The 19,018-nt window shown below is 38.1% G+C and overlaps 1 protein-coding gene across 1 annotated transcript in view; it reads left to right on the top strand.

The window, feature by feature from the left end:
- Window positions 1-19,018, top strand: part of LOC135225788 (hypoxia up-regulated protein 1-like) — a gene marked incomplete in the record, with an annotated part of 558,991 nt that overhangs the window by 469,157 nt on the left and 70,816 nt on the right. Inside the window, 1 exon segment of the mRNA XM_064265268.1 lies at window positions 9,400-9,610. Within this exon segment, the coding sequence (XP_064121338.1) occupies window positions 9,400-9,610 (211 nt within the window).

A 19,018-nucleotide genomic window follows, 5' to 3' on the forward strand; every position in this document is an offset into this window, starting at 1 on the left:
CATTAATATCTAGAAATGGTAAACTGCCCCATCTTAAATTGAATAGTCGGATGTTGTTGATTAATGTATTCTAAAAATTGTGAACTTTACCATGGATTAATTTAAAAAGTGCAAAAGTATAGGATCACCTTTGGGTCCCCATATTTGCAAATTTTGTTTTATGTCTGACTTGGAAACTAAATTTTTAGACCTGTGTAATTCCTCTTTTAAACCAGCATATTATGGTAGATATGGTTTGGTGTTAGCTAGTACATTGTTTTTGTGAAGCTAATTAGTGAAAAGTTTTCATCATGACTAGATTGAATGTCAACAAGCTCCTGAGTGGAGAGGGGTGGCAGGAAAGGTTGGCTGAATTGAGCAAGCCAGAGTTAGGGGAGGTAACAAATTATTTTGAAACAATGTCCAGTGTCGATTAGAAAGGGTTTAGTGTTGCTTCAGGTCTAAGAATATGTGAAACCTGGTAAGGGATCAGGTGGTGAAGAAGTTAAACAGATAAAGGAAGTGTTATCTGTAATATTAAGTGTGTAAGCTAAAAATGTTAGAATTTAATGTGGAGAAATTTAAGGTTGAAGAAAGGGAGAATGAGAGGCAGTTTGAAAGGGAGAGACGTGATGCAGGTCCTTCAGCCCCTTCCCCTAAGGCAGGTGTAGCGCCTTCAATCAATCTGGCGCAAGCCCTTAAATACGTTCGTAACTTTCTAGCCTGTAACGTTGCAGAAGTCTTTGTCTCATTTGAAAGAATTTGCGTCTACATTAGGTTGGCCACAAGATTTTTGGACTACATTTATACAAAGCAAACTAAAATGGAGGGCACAGAAAGTTTACATTACCATTAATGAGGATTTATCCTCGGATTATGACACTGTCAAATCGATCGTTCTGAAAGAGTGGGAGTTGGTCCCTGAAGCGTATTGTCAACATTTTAGAAATTTACAAGAGGGGAAGAGCTAATAATAATAATAATAATAATAATAATAATAATAATAATAATAGCAATAATAATAATAATAATAAGGTTAACAAAGCTATTAATTCTAATATTTTGCTCCTAACTGGTATTATAATAAAGTCCAACAATTACGACCCTGAGAAGGCTAAATCATTAACATGGTTCTTCTGCAACAAAAGGGGGGGGGGGCGGGGGGGTGGTATATTAAAATTAAGTCTTATGCCTTCCAGAAGTCCCAGCAAGGAAATGCAAGGTCTGTAACAGAGAGAGAGAGAGAGAGGAGAGAGAGAGACACTAATTTGACAATACATTGGATCAATGACTGTCTGGCATGGAATCACTGAAGCCCTTCTCTCGTTTTGTCTCTTGTCAGTCACTGTATATATACATACATACATATACATACACACACACACATGCAGCTTTGCAGCTTCCTCCCGTAGTTTCCGCAAAGCTGCAGGATGAATGGGTAGCCATACATAGCAGACATCACCCCACAAGACATAAAGACAGAGCTGTAGAAGGCAACCAGGATGCTGTCTATCCCAATGATCGTGATGAAGATGATGTACAAGAGAGTTACCAGGACAACAAAGAAGACCATACCTATGATGATGACAACCAGAGTAAAGATATACCAGACCTTGGATACCCAAGGATTCTTGAAGATGTCTTGCCAACCTCAGAGACAAGGACATGCAGAAACGCCTGCGAGACATCATCCGGAAGCTGATATCACTGAATGGGTGCAAGGCAAGCCCCGGATGCCAAAGAAGACAGAAACAGACATCAACCTGACAGACTACGAACCCAGCCCAGATCAGGATGAACTACTGAGGCTGGGTCTTTTCTGCCAAGTTATTACCAAGCCAAAGCCCCTAAAGAAGAGACTGGAAGTCGAGTTACTGCTTGACTCCATACAACAATATGAAAGCCGCAACCTCGTCTGTAATGCCGACTCACTGCAGCCCCTACTGCTTGCTGAAGGAGGCTGCCAAAGAGCTACAACGGGAGGACATAACTGCTTGCAGAGCGGAAAAGACATCAACATTCATTATGATTAATACAGCGGAGTACCACCAGAAGCTGGATGCCATCTTATCCGACAGTACCAAGTTTGAACGGCTCACCAGAAACCTAACTGACAGCATAAAGAAAGATGCCAACGATATCATAAACTGCATAAACGCAGCTACTAATGTTGTCCACCTCCTGCCCATCAACGGAGACTACAGCCTTGGTTATCTGTATAGTAATGTAAAGACTCATAAAACCTAATAACCCCTCTGCCCCATCATTAGCCAGACACCTGCCTATACATATGGACTACCCAAAAGGTTCAACTAGATCCTCACACCATACGCCCCTAACCAATACAGTCTGTGGTCATCTACAAAGTTCTTAGAAGAAATTCAGGACTCCCCAGGAACAGGAACAATAGCGGCTTTGGACGTAGAATCATTTGCTTGTAGAATGATTCCCTGAATGAAAATACGTTATTAGATGCACATAATTCCACTAACTTTATTATTTTGTCAAGCGCCAATGGGAAATGATCTGAATAGGGGGATAATTTTTCCCTTAAAAACTGAAGAACGTCCTGTACTGGTACTTTGTGAATAGGGAGTCTACGTCAAGGCTTAAAAGTTTTATGTTCGGAAGTGGTATTCAGATCATTTCCCATTGGTGCTTGACAAAATAATAAAGTTAGTTGAATTATGTGCATCTAATAACGTATTTTCATTTGGGGAATCATTCTACAAGCAAAAATTTGGGTGTAATATGGGGTAGTATGGGTAGTCCTTTAACCCTCTTACGCCGGAGCGGTAAATAAAAAAAATGACTCCCGTATGCCGGAGGGGTTTGAGAGTGAGCGCGGAAGCGGAAAAAATATTTTTTTCAAAAAATCACAGCGCACTTAGTTTTCAAGATTAAGAGTTCATTTTTGGCTCCTTTTTTTGTCATTGCTTGAAGTTTAGTATGCAACCATCAGAAATGAAAAAAATTATCATTATCATATATAAATAATGCGATATATGATAGCGCAAAAACGAAATTTCATATATAATTGTATTCAAATCGCGCTGTGTGCAAAACGGTTAGAGGTAACAAGTTACTTTTTTTCGTTTTAATGTGCACTAAATTGCGATCATTTTGGTATATAACACATTGTAAAACGATAAAAGCAACACAGAGAAAATATTATCACAAAATGATGCATGAATTCGTAGCGCGCGGATGTAAAAAAATGATTTTTTTAAAAATTCACGATAAATCGAAATATTGTTATAGAGACTTGCAATTTGTTTCAAAATGAAGGTAAATGATGGAATATTACGATACTGTAAGAGTTTTAGCTTACAAATGCAGTTTTCAACCATTTCGGACGAGTTAAAGTTGACCGAATGTTGGAAACTTTTTTGTTTAAAAACATTTTTTTATATGCAAATATAACAACAAAACGAGAAATGCTACAACCTTCCAATAATTTTTGTTATATTGTGCATGTTTTTTGCGCAACTAATTTTCATATATAAAACTCTAAAAAAAGCGTAATATGAAAAGGCACAAATATTAGGAGAATGTGACCTACGCGTTTCGGAGATTCGCTGCCGAGAATCGGCGCACGGACGGAAAAAAAATATTTTTTTTCAAATATTCACCATAAATCGAGATATTGTTCTAGAGACTTGCAATTTGTTTTAAAGTGAAGATAAATGATTTAATATTACTAGACTGTAAGATTTTTGGTTACAAAATGCGTTTTTTTTTCGAACCATATTTCGGTTGAGTCAAAGTTGACCGATCGTAGTTTTTTTCGTACTTATCGTACTTTATATGCAAATATTTCAAAAATGAGAAATGCTACAACCTTCCAATATTTTTTGTTATATTGTGCATGTTTTTGCACACATTTCCATATATAAACCTCTAAAAAAAGCATAATATGAAAAGGCACAAATATTAGGAGAATGTGACCTACACGTTTCGGAGATTTTCGGCGAGAATCGGGCGCGCGGAGGGAAAAAAAATATTTTTTTCAAAAATTCACCATAAATCGAGATATTGTTCTAGAGACTTGCAATATGTTTTAAAATGAAGATAAATAATTGAATATTACTAGACTGTAAGATTTTTATGTTACAAATGTGTTTTTTTACCTTTTCGGTTGAGTCAAAGTTGACCGATCGTAGTTTTTTTTCGTACTTATCGTACTTTATATGCAAATATTTCAAAAATGAGAAATGCTACAACCTTCCAATATTTTTTGTTATATTGTGCATGTTTTTGCGCACATTTCCATATATAAAACTCTAAAAAAAAGCGTAATATGAAAAGGCAAAAATATTAGGAGAATGTGACCTACGCGTTTCGGAGATTTACGGCCGAGAATCGTTGCGCGGAGGGAAAAAAAATATTTTTTTCAAAAATTCACCATAAATCGAGATAGTGTTCTAGAGACTTGCAATTTGTTTTAAAGTGAAGATAAATGATTGAATATTACTAGATTGTAAGATTTTTATGTTACAAATGCGTTTTTTGACCATTTCGGTTGAGTCAAAGTTGACCGATCGTAGTTTTTTCGTACTTATCGTACTTTATATGCAAATATTTCAAAAATGAGAAATGCTACAACCTTCCAATATTTTTTGTTATATTGTGCATGTTTTTGCGCACATTTCCATATATAAAACTCTAAAATAAGCGTAATATGAAAAGGCACAAATATTAGGAGAATGTAACCTACGCATTACGGAGATTCGCTGCCGAGAATCGGCGAGCGGAGGGAATAGAAATATTTTTTTCAAATATTCACCATAAATCGAGATATTGTTCTAGAGACTTGCAATTTGTTTTAAAGTGAAGGTAAATGATTGAATATTACTAGACTGTAAGTAATTTGCTTACCCCAAAAAATCCAATATTTATAATATATATATATATATATTATATATATATATATATATATATATATATATATATATATATATATATACTAAAATATATATACATTCTTCGATTCTGGTACCAATACATAAATAAAAGGAATGCAGGTGACACTTCTCTTTCGCATACAATGAAATATCTTATTATTATTATTTTATCATGCTAGGTACATAGATACGGATATATAAAAAATTGTAATAAATATAAAAATAAATATAAAATAAATGCAGAATACTCACTCGTAATCCTGACTCTTCGTTCTATTCTGTTTTCTCCCTCCTCCATTGAAGAGTCTTGCCATTTTTTTTCCACTCGACATGACGAGGTACAGGTGGTGGAGGGAGACGCGCGCCCTTACTGCTGATGGACCCGGCGGCCCCGTGCGCCCTCCGCTGTCGGTTTAGGGGGCGCGCTCGCTCCAATACATGACCTTAGTGTGGTACTTATTTCGGTCACACTCCCTATCCTGCAAAGAGCAACTTTGCAGAGACGACAGAAGAAACCGGGTGTCTCTCCTTCTGCCATTCATATGGCACACCCGGCTCCGTTTCTGCCTTTGCCCTTGTAAGGCCTCCAGTATGTGATCCCCTGGCTGCAGCCGACACACAGGGTCCACTACCCGACGAGAAGCGGTGATGGCGGGGCCGGCAGCAAGAGGGGCGTCGTCAGCAGGGGCGGCGGCAGGAAGAGGGGCGTCGTCAGGCAGGGGGCGGCGGCAGCAGGAAGAGGGGCGTCGGTCAGCGAGCGTCGGCAGTGGCGGAGCGAAGTTGGCCCTCCTATCTGCCCTTTCCTCTAGGGGCAGATCTGCAGCTCGGGGCAGGGGGTCAGTTATGGAAGGCCACTCATCGGGATCGAAGCTGATGAGGGCATTCCCCAGCTACCTCTAGGAACTGTATGTGGGTCAACCTCGGAAGATTGTCACCGCGGTACCCACAGTACAGTATGTAGGCATTTTGGAGGACCAACTGAAGGATGTATTTGAGGAGCTTCTGTGTCCACCTTCTGGTTCTCCTGGCGAAGGGATAATACTGGATGAGCTGATCAAATCAACTTCCTACCAATTGTGCCTGTTGTAGTGCCAATGACGGTAGGCCGCTCGATACGAAACTCCTCAAACACAACTCGGCCCTGTCGACGTGTCTTCTTCCGCTGTACGATCTCTTCTCAGATGGGTTCATGACTCGTCGTAATCATGGGGACGAGTCGGACACCCTTCCAACAGATGACGAAGACAGCGCCCTTCCGCCGCCACTCTGTCTCTCCTCTTGCCAGGTGTTGTGGATGACTAGCGAACCTCTTGAGGACATTCGGGCCCCCACGCACCAACCGAAGGGTACCACTGACGTGAACACCTGCTTCATACAGTTCCTGGGCCAGGGATATCGAGTTATAATAATTATCCATAAACAGGTGATATCCCTGGTTACGGAAATGTCCCACAATATGAATACAGTGTCACGCAGCGTGGAGAAGACCCCGGAATACACTGAAAAGTCCACAACGTATCCAGTGTTGGCCTCGGTAATAAGAAAGAATTTCACACCATATTTCTTCGGCTTCTTGGGGTTATACACTTTTATACTAAGACGTCCTTTGTAAGGCATCATCCCCTCATCCAAAGACAGGTTCTTTCCAGGAATCACGAGATTACTACACCGATCACTGATATAATCCAACACTGGGCGCACTAAAATTAGGCAATCACTGTTATTCCGGGGTAAGGCCCTTCGGTTGAAGGCGTTGAAGTACCTGTCCAACGCCAGGAAATTATCACGGGACATAACGCCAGGCACATTAGGCATACATAAATAATAATTTCTCCTCCAATATTGCCTGACGTCTGAAGCAGGTGTCATACCAAAATAAATGTGCAGCCCCAAAAAATGCCCCATGTCAATGAGGTTGCAACCCCGCCAGTAATACGACAAGGTCGTTCCTCAGTCATACCGGCAGTACGAGCGTAGTCCACCGTTTCGTGTACCAGGTATTCCAGCAATTCCCGCGTCAGGAAAAGCTGGATGAACCCCAAAACAGTCATGGGTACTGGTACGGTGATCCCAGGGGTTCCCGTGAAGGGGTGCATGTTAGGAGGGGTGGGGTCCTCCGTCCACTCCTCGTCACTCTCCGACGACCGACCTTCACCTTGGCTGGCGCGACGAGCCGACCTTCTATGTGCCCGTGCGCACACACGCGCACTGGTGCGGGCACGATATTGCACTCTACCCTCCCCCGTTGGCCGATCACCCTCACTTAGGCCTTCACTTTCTGTATCGTCCTCTGCGATAAAACTTGACCCCGTATCCCCATCCTCTCCCTCCTCAGATTCCCCCTCGTAAGCACTGAACCCACTGAATTCGAGCTCACTTTCGGGATGTGAGCCTCGAACGGACATTGGGGGCATATATTCATCCTCACTTTCATCGGGACTGATGTCTTCATCACTCAATGACCATCCGCCATCAAAATGAGGACTTGCGACATGTTCCCGATCAAGCTCCGATAGATATTCATCTATGTCCCTTGGTTGGAGGCCTCCCAAATGCTTACGAATGCCCCTAAGGACGCCCACATGCTTCCTAGGGGTAACCAAAGGCATACGCTTTGTTCCTAAAACACTTTCAGCCACGCCACACGTGGCCGCACAGAACGGCCTTGAGGCGCGGGGTCATGCTGGGTGCTTGGCCCCTCGCCAGCATCCAGGTCCAAAACTCGCCTTACACGATCCCTTCCGACGGGTAAAACGCGCCTTTCGCGGTCCACACGTCGTTGAGACATATCTAGGAATGTCCTGTAGCAACACAAATGCTCTAAGTCTCGCACAAGTCCAGAAAAACACGCTTCTGACGAAAGATCGCTCTCGGATGATGCGCTACTGATGCTGGCTGGAGCGAGAAGAAGGCATTTCGCGCATGCGCACTTGGGTCACGCTTCAAAACAAAACAAGGCCTTGATCCGTGTACTCCCAGCATCCCCCAAGGCGCGTGATTCAAAAGTTTTAGGCTGGTAGGCCTATAAGTATTTTTCCGCGAATTTTAAAAAAAACTTTTGTATGTCGACGTAAAATACGTCCAGTGGGCACCCGAGAGACAAAAAATGTTGACGTAAAATACGTCCAGTCGGCGTTTAAGGGTTAAGTCCTGTTCAAAGTACATGGAATACTTTGAAACTACAGTATATATATATATATACACACAGATTCGCAAGATTTTCATTAAAACTACAGTTATACCGCCTTGTGCAAGGGGAATTTTAACTTAAGTTTGGCACTGTTTCTAAATATGCTAATAAATGCTTTCCTCTAGAGTTTGAACACAAAATATGACCCTAATCATGCTCCCCAAGTATTAAGCTAATTTTTAAATGAAATTAAAGTTAATTGAAAGTATGCTTAATACATTACAAAAAGAAATAAATGGGTGGTAAAAATATAGGAGTGTGTGAAGATTACTTATGTAAAACATTATGTGCCAATGTTTTAGAGCAGAACAGTTACAGTTCTAGATGGTAAAGGTAAAATTAGATTAATTAAAAATTATCTACCACTAACTACAAATGAGAGAGAGAGAGAGAGAGAGAGAGAGAGAGAGAGAGAGAGAGAGAGAGAGAGAGAGTGTTATTTACACATGAAAGCTTGAAAACTTATAAATTATATAAAAAATTAAACAAACACTTTTGCTGGTTTTCTCCAGGATTCGAAAATGTCTTTGTGTTGTGTGTGTGTGAATTACTTCAAATACTGCGTATGATAATTAGTTAGGTTCCAATGAAAAGTTTGTGCTATTGTGAATTCTCACAACTCGAATTGTTTAAGATTGAGGTATTACTGTAAATTGTATCTGCAATATCTTTACAGACCTGCAGAATTTGTGAAATCCTCGAAAAACCCTGCAGAAGTGTTTAATTTTTTGAAGTAATTTATAAGTTTTCATGCCTTTAAATGTCAAATCAGTAAGAGAAATTTGAATATGATACAAAATTAAACTAGCATACTTTATGTTGAAGTAATATCCCACAAATTCACAAACCAGCTGTTTCATAATTCGTTTGTTTTACTGATGTAAACATACCTCATTTCAATATATTTCTCCGTCACTCACTTTCTCTTCATGTCTTACGAATGAATTAACTCACAAATTTTTCAAGATACGAGCTATCACTCAGTTGATTTTTTGAGTTGCTTTTTTGCTCTATGATGCAAGCTTAGATGTGAGTTGTGAGCAAGTGAGCGAACTTACCCCACCCACCACTAAGGGTGTTTGTGCAGTGAAGTCTCTTGTTAACCAATATGGACGAGGGTCTCAAGAGGGCTTATTTTGAAAGAGATGGGGTTTTAGTGGATGTTTCAAGCTTATTTCTTTCTATATAAAAATAGTCTTTAGTTGTTGATAGTAACAATATTGTTAGTATATTATGTATTGTTTTTTTTAGAATAACTTCATTTAACAGTTCTATATAATGCTGTCGTCAGTGTCTGTTGTTTATCAGTTTCCTTTTTTTAAACAGATTAAATACCTAGTTAACAAGGGCAAAATTGTCAAGGCTAAAAAAGACCGTGAAGCTGCAGAAGCAAAAGCAAAAGCTGAAAAAGAAGCAAAAGAGGCAGAAAAGGAAAAAACAAAGAAAAAAAATTCATCTTATGAAGCTGGAGAAAAGAGGATCATTCCAGATGAGGAGAATCAGGACACCAACCCAGAAATGGAACTGCAAGACTCAGGTGAGACTTATGAAATTTTCTTTTTGTAACTTTTTTTAAAAGTGCTCATTGTGAGCCTGACTTGCTATTAAAGTCAAAAGATATCATTCTTAATGAAGTATCAATGTCAATTGAGCATGCCACTTTCTTTCAAAGTGTAGCTACTTTTCGTCCTCTTATGGTTCCACCGGGACTCCATAAGGCTGACCAACCAATAACACACAGAATTCTCTCAAGGTTAGTGTTTGTCAGAATAGTTCCTTTGATTTGACACAGTGATTGGGTATAAAAAGATTCAAGGCAAGAGGGTTCTTTCCCAAGTGTGCATTAATTACCCGGTATATTCCCTTTGTCCTTCTCGCACAGATGTAACAACTGTGCATGAGTCTACCAACTACCCATTGATCTTATGGGGCACACTGACCGCTGAATTTCAAGGAATTATAAAATTTTAGTTATTAACAGTTTTTTACTCTTTTATTTCTAAATAATTCGGGATAGGGTCAAGTATGTTATTCACTGTTTTGGACTATGTGTAAATAAATATATCTAGAAATGTTATTGCAAAAAAAAACACTTTACATTGGTTCATGGGCAATGTTGTTCATTGCTTGTAAGGCACTGTGAATGACAAGTCTATCAATGATCCTAGATTGAATCAAGTTAGAGAGATACACTATTTTGGACCGTTTTACGTATAAATAAACAATCTTAAAAAATACACAATTTTGGACTGTTTTACGTGTAAATAAACATCTTGAAACATTATTGCTAAAAGAAATGTTTAGATTGGGTTATGGACAACTTTGTTAATTGCTTTTATGGCACTGTGAACAACAAATTGTGAAAAAAGCTTAAAAAACCTTGAAAAATTTTACTGCGAAAATAATTTTTCCCATTAAAATATCCCATTCTCTCTAGCAGAAGCATCATAGAGAAAGTGGCTTATAATGACATAGGGAAAACTGGCTTCAGGAATCCAGATATTCAAGATTTTTTCTAGTTTATGAGTATTCCTGAAAACTTACTTTTTTTTCAAAGCCAAATGCTTAAAGGGAAACTTAAGGTTAATAGCCATTAAATTTCGTCAAACAACTTTTTATAAGCTAAAAAATGAGCCATTGCTCGAATCTGTAGGTAATCCCATTTTTTCTCACAATTTAATTTCAAATTAGCGTTGAGGTACTTCAATGGAGAGCGGCATTTATCCAGGATTCGACTATGTTGCTATCTGGCAGATTAGGGATTAGTACTGATAACATAGTGTAGCGGTCGCCTCAATAACAAGCGCAGCGAAACATGCGAAGTGTAGGGTATTCATCCTTGGTATTTTCCTCATGTTTTAGGTGAAGTGTCATTCAAATAGCATCAATTATGCCAACTTCTATGGCATTTGGTTGTGCCAATACTTCTGGCAAGAGTCCAAAAGGCATATCATGCCATAGGATTCCTTCAAAACGAGACACATCAAGTTGCTGGCTGATGGCTCTTCGAAGGGAGGATATCAACATCAAAACATTTCAACCTACGATGCAAACCATTGTCTGTTCCGACCATTTCTTGCCAACAAATTTACAAGATAACATTAGGAGCAGGTTATTAGATAGGGCTATGAAATTCATTTACAATATGTTTTGGGAACTTAATTTCCCTCTGAACAGACCACAGTACTGACAAAGCTAGGGTGGCTATCTACCGCTATCTACACTATGGAGCCTCCACTCGTATGCATTTGAATTGAAATTTATTCTTGTCAATCGCCTTGTGCGTGGTGTGATGGGGTGAACGGCAGTTTTCTAAACGTGTGTGTGTGCATCCATGAATTGATGAGGGCCTTCACATAGTTAGGCTTACTTCAGGCTACTTTTTTATTTACCATTTCAGTCATATATTTTCAGCTGACAAATACAAACCAAAAAGGATATTATCTGAAGATGCTATGCCCTCGGAATAGTTCCACCTGTCTGAGCCTACCGCAACATGACGTTACGTATAACAGATGAGCCACACATAAATGGCAGCGCCCATAGTGCAATAGAAAATTGGTTGTAAAAAATAAGAAAACGCCCCTTTCAAAATAAATTCTTCACCAGGGGTACTTCAGTGGAATAATACTATATGTGGAACAGCTATAATGCAACCAGAAGTTCCCCTTTAATCTTCAAGAAGACTGAAACAAGACTTGTGTTTATTCAGTATTATTTGTAGAACCAGTGGTAAAAATAAGACGGAAATAATCTTCAATCATTAGTACCAAGTATACATAGCACCCAGCCTCCCCGCAGGAGACAGGTGGAAGAGAGAAAATATGATAGAAAACTGGGATGGTTCCTAGTCCTGCCGCCCAGGGCAGGCCGGTAGATCACCTGACCTACCTGTAGCGAGTGGCGCGAAATTTGAATTTCTGTCGGGGACGACGGAGTCTTAGCTATGTATATACTTGCAGGTAAGTATGTATGAAACTTTATTGTAACATAACAATATCATTTTCATATATAATTGTATTCAGATCGCGCTGTGAGCAAAACTGTTAAAGCTAACAAGTTAATTTTTTTTCGTTGTATTGTACACTAAATTGCGATCATTTTGGTATATAACACATTGTAAAACGATTAAAGCAACACAGAGAAAATATTATCTTAAAAAGATGCATGAATTTGTAACGCGCGTACGTAAAAAATGTTTTTTTCAAAAATTCACTATAAATCTAAATATTGTTCTGGAGACTTCCAATTTGTTTCAAAATGAAGATAAATGATTGAATATTACTATACTGTAAAAGTTTTAGCTTACAATTGCAGTTTTTTACCATTTCGGACGAGTTAAAGTTGACCGAATGTAGAATTTTTTTATATATATTTTTTTTTATATGCAAATACGTATATCTAAAATGAGAAAAGCTACAACCTTCAATTATTTTTTTTGTATTCTACATGAAATTTCGCACATTTTCATTTATAAAAAACTATGAAACGCCTAATATGAAATGGAGCAAATATTCCGAGAATGCGATGTACGCATTTCGGAGATTTGCGGCGGAGAATCCGCGTGCGGAGGGAAGGAAATTTTTTTTTTAATTCACCATAAATCTAAATATTGTGCTAGAGACTTCGAATTTGTTTCAAGATGAAGATAAATGACTGAATATTACTAGACTGTAAGAGTTTTAGCTTACAATTGCGTTTTTCGACCATTTCGGTAGAGTTAAAGTTGACCGTACGTACGTGGTTTTTTTTCTATTTATCGTGATTTATATGCAAATATTTTGAAAATGAGAAAAGCTACAACCTTCAATTATATTTTGTTGTATTCTACATGAAATTGCGCACATTTTCATATATAAACTTATGTAACGACTAATGGGTGCAAAAATTACGACAATCGCACATATGATTTTTTCGAAAGAGTTACCGCGCGGACGTAAGGAAATTTTTTTTTTTTTTTTTTTTTTTTATATAAATTCACCACAAATCGAAATATTGTGCTAGAGACTTCCAATTTGTTGCAAAATGAAGGTAAATGGTTGAATATTACTAGAATATTAGAGTTTTAGCTTACAATTGCGTTTTTCGACCATTTCAGTAGAGTCAAAGTTGACCGAAGGTTGAAATTTTGGCACATCGTTATTTATATGAAAATATTTTAAAACTGATAAAAGCTACAACCATGGATTGTTTTTAGTTGTATTGTGCATGAAATTTTGCACATTTCCGTATATAAAACTTTATGTAACGGCTAATTTAAAATGGTGCAAACATTACGACAATCACACGTATGATTTTTTCGGAAGAGTTACTGCGCGGACGTAAGGAAAAAGCTTTTTTCATAAATTCACCATAAATCAAAATATTGTGCTAGAAGAGACTTCCAATTTGTTGCAAAATGAAGGTAAATGACTGAATATTACTAAAATATAAGAGTTTTAGCTTACAATTGCATTTTTCGACCATTTTGGTAGAGTCAAAGTTGACCGAAGGTTGAAATTTTGGTACTTATCGTTATTTATATGAAAATATTTCAAAACTGATAAAAGCTACAATCATGAGTATTTTTTTTTTTTTTTTTTTTTTTTTTTTTTTTTACATGAAATTGCGCACATTTTCATATATAATACTCCATGTAACGGCTAATTTAAAATGGTGCAAAAATTATGTCGGTGACAAAATAATTTCTGAGATGTGTCACTGATACTTTTTAGTGCGATAAGAAAGAAATTAGCGGCTGCGCGCCTGTGTAACGATTGTAAACAAAACACCTTGATCCGTGAACTCCCAGCATCCCCCAAGGCGCGTGATTCAAAAGTTTTCAGCTGGTAGGCCTATAAGTATTTTTCCACGAATTTAAAAAAAAACTTTTCTATGTCGACGTAAAATACGTCCAATCGGCACCCGACTGACAATTTATCTCGACGTAAAATATGTCCAATAGGCGTTTAAGGGTTAATGGGTGTGTTGGAACGGCTTAGCCGATGGCGTTATTCTATTTCTGCCACTCGCATGATCAACATTGTTGAGCTTGCTGCAGCTTTGTTCACTGGTGTTTTGGTTATTCTTGCTAGAATTTGGTGAAGTATTGTCGCTTTTGTGTAGCCTTCAAGTTTTTGTTTGTTTTTGTCAGCTTTTTTTATGTGTGATTCGAGTGCTTCTAGTATTCACTTGTAGTAAAGCTGTAGATCTAGAGTGACTAAGTTATGTTATGATACACATCTTATGTGCAGTAATTGTAGAGGGTAGATATGTTGTAAGGAGAATACTTGTGACGAGTGCAAGGATTGGGCGCCACAGGCTCTTTTTTGATTCATCCCATCTATTGAAGAGACACACGGACGACATTAGCAGCTCCTCTCCGCTGCCTGCTAAGCAGTACAAATAGGTGCTTCCCAGTCCACAGCCTTACTGCAGCTACGCCGTGGATCCCTCTGTCTTTGCCTCAGCCTGACTTCTACTCACCCATGGAATTTGCCAGAAGCATTACGTGTCTACCTCTCCCGATTGCCAAGCGCCCACCTTACATTAAGCTGAACCTTCTTTGAAGCCCATCGGGCAACAGTTATGTGAAATCATGAGCTTCCTCAAGAAAGCTCCTGCCTCCTAGTCTGCTCATGACTTTTCCCCTTTTCCAATCTCTTCTGATGAAGATGAGGAGATCAGCTGTGACCCTGCTCCTCCTTCAGCACATACAGCTCTTCTTTACTACCTGTTGGTGAGTTTTCCCAAGGTGGTTCTTTCATCATCAAAGAAATTGGAGACTGGCTTTCTGCTAAGAGGGAGCAAGCTTAGGCTACTATCACCCATCCTCCCTCTCATGTAGTTAAGAGGAGATACCTGTTGTACACCACTGGGGAAGCTATCTCTTTGGGAGTCGCTGCCTCCTCCCAAGGGGACTTCTCTGGCCTCATCGACTCCTCATCAACTCTTCCCGTCTCTAGCCTTCGCCTCAGCAAAGATAATGTTCTCCTTGACAGAGCTGGACCACCTACTAAGAACCTCTTCTAGTTTTTTGAGATTTTCAACTTTAGACTGGACAGTCGGAGCCCTCGCTAAGAAGATTGAAGACTACAAAGACTTGGGCTTGGATGAGCATTTTGTGACGTACAGTGGAACCTCTACATACGAAAAATTCAGGTTACGAAAGCAAAGATGAAGATTTTTTTGCTTCTGTGTATGAATATAACTCAGGTTGTGAAAGGGTCAAGTCTGAGATTCATCTGGGCCACCGAGAACAATTTTAAAACTCGCCCGCCGCCAACTCAGTAGACTCGCCACCATCCTCCCGCTCTCCCATTGGTTCCTGATGCTAGTCACCGCCGTAAGATCCTGCTCTCCTATTGGTCAGCATCTGTCCCATCATGCCTTTATGTAAAGGCATTCCTTGACCATTTTTGCAGCAGCGATATCGTAAACACCTGGAATTCGTTTGTTCACATATACGGTAGACCCTCGTTAACTCGGACCCTGATTACTCAGATATCGGATAACTCGGTCTATATCCGAGAATGCGTATGTTTCCCCCTAAAGGCGTTTTCTTTGACGCCGATATTACATCCATTTTGTATGCCGCGCTTTTTTTCATTACATCGTCAGTCGTTGTGATACGAGGTACTCTTTAAACATACGTATTATTGTAGGGTGTGTTTCAAATAGGGGTTCTAATTGACACCAACATATAAGTTTTTCTTTATTGGCTTTCCATATAAAACTTGTCTGACATGTATTATTACATTTAAACTGAAATGAAGGATAATTCGAATCAGTACCTTGCTGAAAACATTGCAGAATGAATAATATGACTGCAAAAAGTTAGAATATGACATCAACATGATACAGTCACAATGAACAACTAAATCATACAAGAATTCAAGTAGTTACGTGAAAATAAACAAAGCGTCCTTACCCGGTACCTCCAGAACACACACTAGGTTAATTCAATAAACACATTCAATAAACAATCTCTTGAGAGAACCCTCGTACACTGGCATCCAAAATATGAATAAAGTCTAGGAATTTACAACTTTAAAATGTCCAAAACACTAACGTAAACTTCAATTTACGCTTCCAAACATTGAACCCATCTTCAGACTTCATAGCGAGAAGTTAACTTGCTGAGTGCACAAGGTGAACTGAGAGCGAAAGAGAGAGGTGGTACCGTTCGTTACAGCAACCCCATTACACAGAAATATAGAAGAATACAAAACCAATACAAAATATCTATCAATTATTATTACAAAAATTATATAATACAGATTAACACAAATATATTACTCGTTTTATAATAGTAGGCAAATAAAATCTTTACTTCTGTTGATTCATAATTTTAAAGGTATGGAGCGCTATATTTCCTACAATTAATTCTTCAATAATTTCTAGCAAAATGCCAGGAAGAGGTACTCGGAAGCTTGTAACACTATCAGTGGTCAAGAAACTGTGGAAGAAGCAGTAACAAAATGGTTTGTGCAGCAACGACCGTGCGGTGTAAACGTTCGTGGAATTGCCATTCAAGATGCTGCTCAAAAGTTGGCTAGACACATGGGAATTTAGTGCTAGTGATGGGTGGTTATGGCGGTTCAGAAATAGGGTTGGACTTTGTAATTTACGATGCCGATGAAAGTGGTCTTCTTTGGCATTGTATCCCAAAAAATATGCAGGCTTTTAGAGATGAAAAAGATATTCATGGGGAGAAAATTAGCAAAGAAAGATTTTCATTCTTGTGTTGCGCCAACGCCGATGGCCTACATCGTTTACCTCTTGTTGTGCTAAAAAATTTTGGTTTTTGTTTTATAATAACTTTGATTTATTATATTTCTTTGTTTTTTTTATAAAAAACCTCTCTTAATTTATAAATAAATTCATAATTCATTGTTAACGATTGCTTCATTTTCACACGTCTTTTGTTTTATTAGTTTATGCTATGCGATCAGCTGACTTCGGTCGCTGTAACTGACAAATTGACGATAGCCTTAGTCATGTTTTGGTTTTCATAAAAACAAAAATAAATCTGATCGATTAAATCTAATTTACAGTGTATAACAGTATTTTCATGGTTTGCTGGTAGGTTTATAACAGCCGATAGCTTTATGTTATGAATAAATTCTCAATTCAGTGTTAACGATTGTTTCATTTTCATACGTCTTCTGTTTATTTGTTTATGCTATGCGATCAGCTGTTCGGTCGCTGTAACTTACAGTCATGTTTTGGTTTACATAAAAACAAAAACAAAACTGAGTGATTAAATCTAATTTACAGTGTATAGTGTTTTCATGGTTTGTGGGTAGGTTTATAACAGCCGATATCTTTACAGGCGAGAACGGTACAGGGTATCATATTTCTATTTGAGTCTTACAATTGGTTACTATGGTAGGCTAGGCCAGCCTAACATTTGTCAGGGTATTTAGTTACATAAACACAAAAAATAAGTAAATACAGTAAATATCTTACTTGTTTACATGCTATTAAATATCTTACTTGTTTACATGCTATGAAGGTAAGATAAATAAAACAAAATAGGTAACCTTGGTAATTTTACTTGAGTCTCGTGATTGTTTACTATGTTAGGTGGCTAGGCCAGTCGGTAAGTCGGATAATTAGCAAACTCGGACACCCTTCCCCCCCAATGTAGTCCGAGGTAACGAGGGTCTACTGTATTTTGTTTGTTAATGTAAATTCATATTAGTGATTTCGCTTTCGTTGTACTGTAAGTTACTTTATCGTGTTGTGTGTGAACTTGATGACGTTATTAGCCATGGGTCCCAAGAATATTGCTGAAGTTCACGGAAAGAAGAGGATGCTTTCTATGGAGACGAAGATGGAGATAATCAGGAAGTGTTAATGTTTTCTGCCATTTGTTAACGTGTTTCATAAAGTTTAATGTTTTCTGCCATTTTTTAATGTGTTTCGTAAAGTTCAGTGTTCATGTTTTCTGCCGTTTGCCCTCCCCCTCTGTCGCCACTTTCGGACATCACCTCACTCGAAAGGTAAGGTTCCACATTTTACTACATATGTACGTACATGTACACACAGTATTTCTTGAACCCTGTACACTAATACACTTTATTTACAGGTACAGTAATGGTTAGGTTAAGTATTGAATGGGCCAAATTGTTGTATTTCATTGTTTATTGGTCAATTTAGCTTTATTATAAAATTTACTGTGGTGTTTTTGTAGGGCTTGGAACGAATTAGGCAATTTACGTGCAAAACTTAGTTCTAGATATGAAAAAATCAGGTTACAAATGCCGCTTCAGAACGGATTAATTTCGTAACCTGAGGGAAAATAGTAGATTTAAATAATAGTGCAATAAAAGGAGCCATAACTCTCAAATTATTATAGTAAATAATGATAAAGGGAAGTAAAGTATCATCAGATATCATATGGGTGGTACTTGATTGTTAATATGTTAGGCAAGTTTCAGTTACTTACACACACATCTCAGTGAATAATACTAGATAGTTAATAATAGCTTGAACACAGTAACAATGGCTATAACTTATTTATAAGGTATTTTACTGTAGTATTGTTAGGCTAGCATTCATTGTAAAAATACGCTAGTTTACTAGTGCCTGAAATTCGCCTGAAACTTTAAGTAAGCACTCAAGCATGGACATGTTCATGTAAAATAAATGAATAAAATAAAATAAGAGTAATACGTAGTATACTATGTAACTATTTTAAATGTAGTGCTGCATATATATTATAAGTTTATATGTGGTCTTTTAGATTAGATGTGCTAGGCTAGCTCTTAATAGAATATCAGAGCATTACAATGCTGTTTTACTTTTGCAATACCTCTAGGTCATGTGCATCGGCCCTTGTTATTGTTGATCAATCAAATGTCAAGGTCTCACATTTGTAAAACACATTTCTTTCTTATATTCATTGTTTTTCTTTGTGGGCTATAGATTTGCTCTCTTTTATGTTATACTATATTAAGCT

The sequence above is a fragment of the Macrobrachium nipponense genome, chromosome 13 (assembly GCF_015104395.2).
Source record: "Macrobrachium nipponense isolate FS-2020 chromosome 13, ASM1510439v2, whole genome shotgun sequence".
In the NCBI taxonomy this organism is placed as follows: domain Eukaryota; kingdom Metazoa; phylum Arthropoda; class Malacostraca; order Decapoda; family Palaemonidae; genus Macrobrachium; species Macrobrachium nipponense.